The 4,531-nt window shown below is 39.1% G+C and overlaps 1 protein-coding gene across 1 annotated transcript; it reads left to right on the top strand.

Moving 5' to 3' along the window:
* The first annotated feature begins 2,240 nt into the window (after positions 1–2,240).
* LOC127081130 (uncharacterized) lies at positions 2,241–3,856 on the top strand. Its single transcript, XM_051021412.1, has 3 exons — positions 2,241–2,679; positions 2,736–3,112; positions 3,206–3,856. The coding sequence occupies exons 1-3, from the start codon at positions 2,241–2,243 to the stop codon at positions 3,854–3,856; spliced, it is 1,467 nt and encodes a 488-aa protein (XP_050877369.1).
* Positions 3,857–4,531: the final 675 nt, after the last annotated feature.

The following is a 4,531-nucleotide window of genomic DNA, read 5'->3' as shown; positions in this document are numbered from 1 at the left end:
CTCTCTCATTTGAGCCCACAGGTCCACAAAAACCAGGTTATAAATTCAGAGTTTCAGTGAAACAAAAGGATGCCATTCCTATTACCCTGGCAAGAAAAAGAAAGTGAGAGAAGAGCTGACAGAGTTCAGAGCAACCTCCAGAGGCAAACCCTCAGATTGCTCTGCAACCTCACGTGTGCAACTCAATTTCAATCGATCCTCCCCAATCAGGTATGCCCTATTTCCACTACTTTATACTTTCAACCTGAAATTTTTTTATACCCTTTTAATGTATGTGTTTGACAAGAGGTTTAGGCCTCCTACCCTTGGTTGCTTTTTGTGAGCTTTTTTTTTGTTAATTTTAATGGCATGATTCATGTGGTTACATTTTGATTTGGGGGCAACTCTTGATTACCCTATCTTGTTTCCCTAACCTGTTTGTTCAGTTTTTTGTGAGGGCTCACATGACTCTTGCAGAGATGGCCTGGTGTTCCACTTTATTTGTGGGATACCCCTTGGAGATTTATTCCGATTACCTGTGCTTAATGGCTTGAGATATTTGTTTGTGACTGCTTATTCCAAAGGATGGGAGCTACTTGGATCATCAATATGATCTCAAGAGGGGAACTCCAAATGTGGTTTTATTTTCTTTTCCCTTATCTCTTGTATGTTTAGGAATTTAACCCTTTTTTTCCCCCCATTCTAACCCAAGCCAAAACTTTTTGTGCAAACAATAACTTTTGTTTTCAACATTAGAAACCTAAGCCTTATGCTTTTGATTTTCAAAACTTATTTTTCATAACACTTATTCTGAATTGAACCTTTTAATCCACTTTAACCATATTTTTGTAAATATTTTTAATTGGTAAATATAACCCATTCAAATACTTTTTGTGGTTTCAATGGCCACCTTCTTAATCAAACCTTTTTTTATAACCATTAGCTATTAGGTTTGAGTTATCCTTGAGGTAGATATAATACTCACCTTTATCCTTAGTGATGGACAATGAGTCTTCCATGCTTATTATAGGGTTAACCCCTCACTAGCATGTTAAAGCTATCCTTACATGGTGGATTTGTGGTTTTAGGTTGAGTTTTCTCCCTTTGATAACAAAATACCTTAAGGTTTTTGGACCAATCAATTCACCAACTTTTTTTTGAATTTTTTTACCCCGAACTACGAGGTTTTGATCCTAATCTTTTTTAAGATGGTACGTAGGCAATGGGTTCATCCATTCAAACACAAAATGTAAATAAATTTGTATATTTTTTTCTCATCCCTTCAATCATGTTTGCACAAATAAATTTTCACAAAAAAAAAATAACAACCTTACAACAAATGTGAAAAGGGCTCCCTAGGAGTACCTAGGATGCTTTGGGTGCCTAACACCTTCCCATTGCATAACCAACCCCCTTACCCAGATCTCTGGCATTTTTACTAGTTTTTGATTCGATAAAACTTTTAGGTTTTTGTTCGCTTTCTAACCATTCCTTTGGATAAATAGAAGTGTGGTGGCGACTCGACTTGTATGATTTACCTTGGATTTAGTCAATATCTCTAATGGTAACGAATACCCCGCTACACAAATCATAATATGGATGCAACTAAACAAATGCAGATGTTTGTGAATGGTCTTAAAATAAAGACCAAACAACTAATTGATACTGTAGTCGATGGTTCCACAAATTTTTCAACAGCCACTGGTATCAAGAAGATCATTGAAGCTATTGCTGCTAATCAGCACATGGAGTTGTACGATATGTGTAAAAGAAAACCAGAAGGGGTTATAGATTTAAAGTTGGAAACTAATAAAATCCGTACTGTAGATATTATAGCTGCTGAAGTTGATAAGAAGCTGAAGGCGATGAATATAGGTACCCAACAGGTGGCGCATGTCCAACCGGTTCCTACTGTCTACTGTGAAATTTGTAGTGGTCCTCACCAAACTGTTTATTATTTTGCAACTCCTTAATAAGTGGAGGAAATCAAATTTTTGAAGCAGAATAATCCTTATTCCAACACGTACAATCCGGGTTGGAAGAATCATCCCAACTTCTCATGGAAAGACCAAAAAGGAACCGCTTCTCAACATGGTCAGTACCAAACTCAATATCAACAAAAACAACAACAACATGCCCCTAAGAAAGCTGATTGGGAAATTGCTATTGAAAGAATGGCAGCCCATAATGTTCAATTTCAAGAAGAAACCCGGAACAATCAGAAAAACACCACAACATCTATAAAGAATCTTGAAGTCCAAATGGGTCAAATCACTCAGAAACTAGCTTCGATTTCTCAAGCACAAGGTGCTCTACCTAGTGCAACCGTGACAAATCCTAGAGAGCATAATAATGTGAGCGCGGTGACAACACGAAATGGTAAATCTGATGAAGTTGTCGAGGAAGTGGATGAAGAGGGATACCAATTGATCGAAGTGGACCTTGAGATCAAAGAAAATGAAGTTGTTAGGGAAAAAGTGGTAGCACCGAAACCTGTTGTAAAAGAAACAGTCATGGAGCCCAAGCCGGTTGTTAAGCTTCCCTTCCCCACTAGAAACAAGAAAAAAGGACAACATGAGAAAAACTTTGAAAAATGCTTAGAGTTGTTCAAGAAGCTGGAAATTAACATTCCTTTGTTAGAGGCACTTGAACAAATGCCTACTTATGCCAAGTTCATGAAGGATATCATTTCGAAGAGGCGTACCACCAACACTAACCCGATTATTCTAACCGAAACTTGTAGTGCTATTTTGCAGGGTATGAAGATCCGATAAAGAAGAAGGATCGAGGAGCTGTCACTATCCCATGTATTATTGGAGATATGTCGTTCAACAAAGATCTTATTGATCTGGGAGCTAGTGTGAGTCTCATGCCATTATCCATTTACAAGAAGATTGGTATAGAGGATGTGCAAGATACCAGGATGACACTCCAATTCACCGATCATTCGGTTAAGAAACCGTATCGCATTGTCGAAGATGTTCTGGTGAAAATTGATAAGTTTGTATTTCTGGTGGATTTTGTAATTCTTGAAATGCCGGAGGATGAAGAGATGCCTCTCATTTTGGGGAGGCCCTTTTTGGAGACGAGACAGTGCTTGATAAACATAGAAGAAGGAACAATGACGCTGGAGGTTTAAAATGAGGAATTGAAAATCGATGTTCGAAACACCATGAGGTACAAGGATGATATTTGTACTAGTCATACTATACGGGTTCTGGATCAGGTGACGACATATGATAACCCTTTGCATACACCTCAGTCACCTTTGGAAAGAGTGTTGAGTTTGTCCATTTCTTATTCGGATAAAGAGGTGGACAACGGGGAATCTGAAGTGCTAGCCTTGTTGGACGCACAAACCCCGTGGAAAGGATCTCGACCACGCCGGTGGGAGGATTTACGCCTACCTCAATCTAATGAGGATAATGAAGAACCAAAGAAGGAAACAGAGTTGAAACAACTTCCTAAAAATCTCAAATATGTCTTTCTCGAACCTGAAGGAAAATGTCTTGTTATCATAAACTCGAGCCTTCAGAATATCCAAGAAGAAAAGCTCATCCAAGTCTTGAAAAAGTACAAAAATTCTATCGGATGGGAAATTGGAGATTTGAAGGGTATTAGCCCTACTGTGTGCATGCATAAAATTATCATGGAAGACGGCCACAAATCGGTAGTCCAACCGCAGAGAAGACTCAATCCTGCAATGAAGGAAGTAGTTCGAAAAGAGGTGGTGAAATTGTTAGACGCAGGTCTTATATATCCTATTTCTGACAGCCCGTGGGTGAGCCCGGTTCATGTTGTCCCTAAGAAAGGGGGGACCACCGTAATAAAGAATGAAAAAAATGAGTTAATTCCTACTCGGACAATAACCGGATGACGCGTTTGCATTGACTACATAAGGTTGAACACAACAACTAGGAAGGACCATTTCCCTTTGCCATATATTGACCAGATGTTGGAGAGGTTAGCCGGGCATGATTACTATTGTTTTCTAGATGGATACTCCAGGTATAATCAGATTGTTGTAGCACCAGAAGACCAAGAAAAGACAGCATTCACATGCCCGTATGGTGTTTTTGCTTACCGAAGAATGCCATTCGGGTTGTGTAATGCTCCAGCCACCTTCCAACGATGCATCACCTCCATTTTTGCTGACATGCTCATGGATGACTTCTCGGTCTTTGGATTCTCATTTGATAATTGTTTAACTAATCTCTCTCTTGTTTTAGACAGGTGCCAGAAAACGAATTTAATTCTGAACTGGGAGAAATGTCACTTCATGGTGCATGAGGGGATAGTGTTGGGTCACAAAATTTCCTACAAGGGAATTGAAGTTGACCAAGCTAAAGCGGAAGTAATATCTAAACTCCCACCCCCGGTTAATGAGAAGGGTATCATGAGTTTCTTAGGACATGCATGTTTTTACCGCAGGTTCATAAGAGATTTCTCAAAAATTGCTAAAACTTTCTTGATTGGGAATCCTGTTCCGACTCTGTTGGGTGACTTGTTTTTCTCTCTGCATTTGAGGAATTCTAAAGGTGGTGGGACTATT

This window comes from Lathyrus oleraceus, chromosome 5 (genome assembly GCF_024323335.1).
Source record: "Lathyrus oleraceus cultivar Zhongwan6 chromosome 5, CAAS_Psat_ZW6_1.0, whole genome shotgun sequence".
NCBI lineage: Eukaryota > Viridiplantae > Streptophyta > Magnoliopsida > Fabales > Fabaceae > Lathyrus > Lathyrus oleraceus.
Note: the sequence above shows the minus strand (reverse complement) of the source record. Positions and strands in the feature narration are given on the sequence as shown.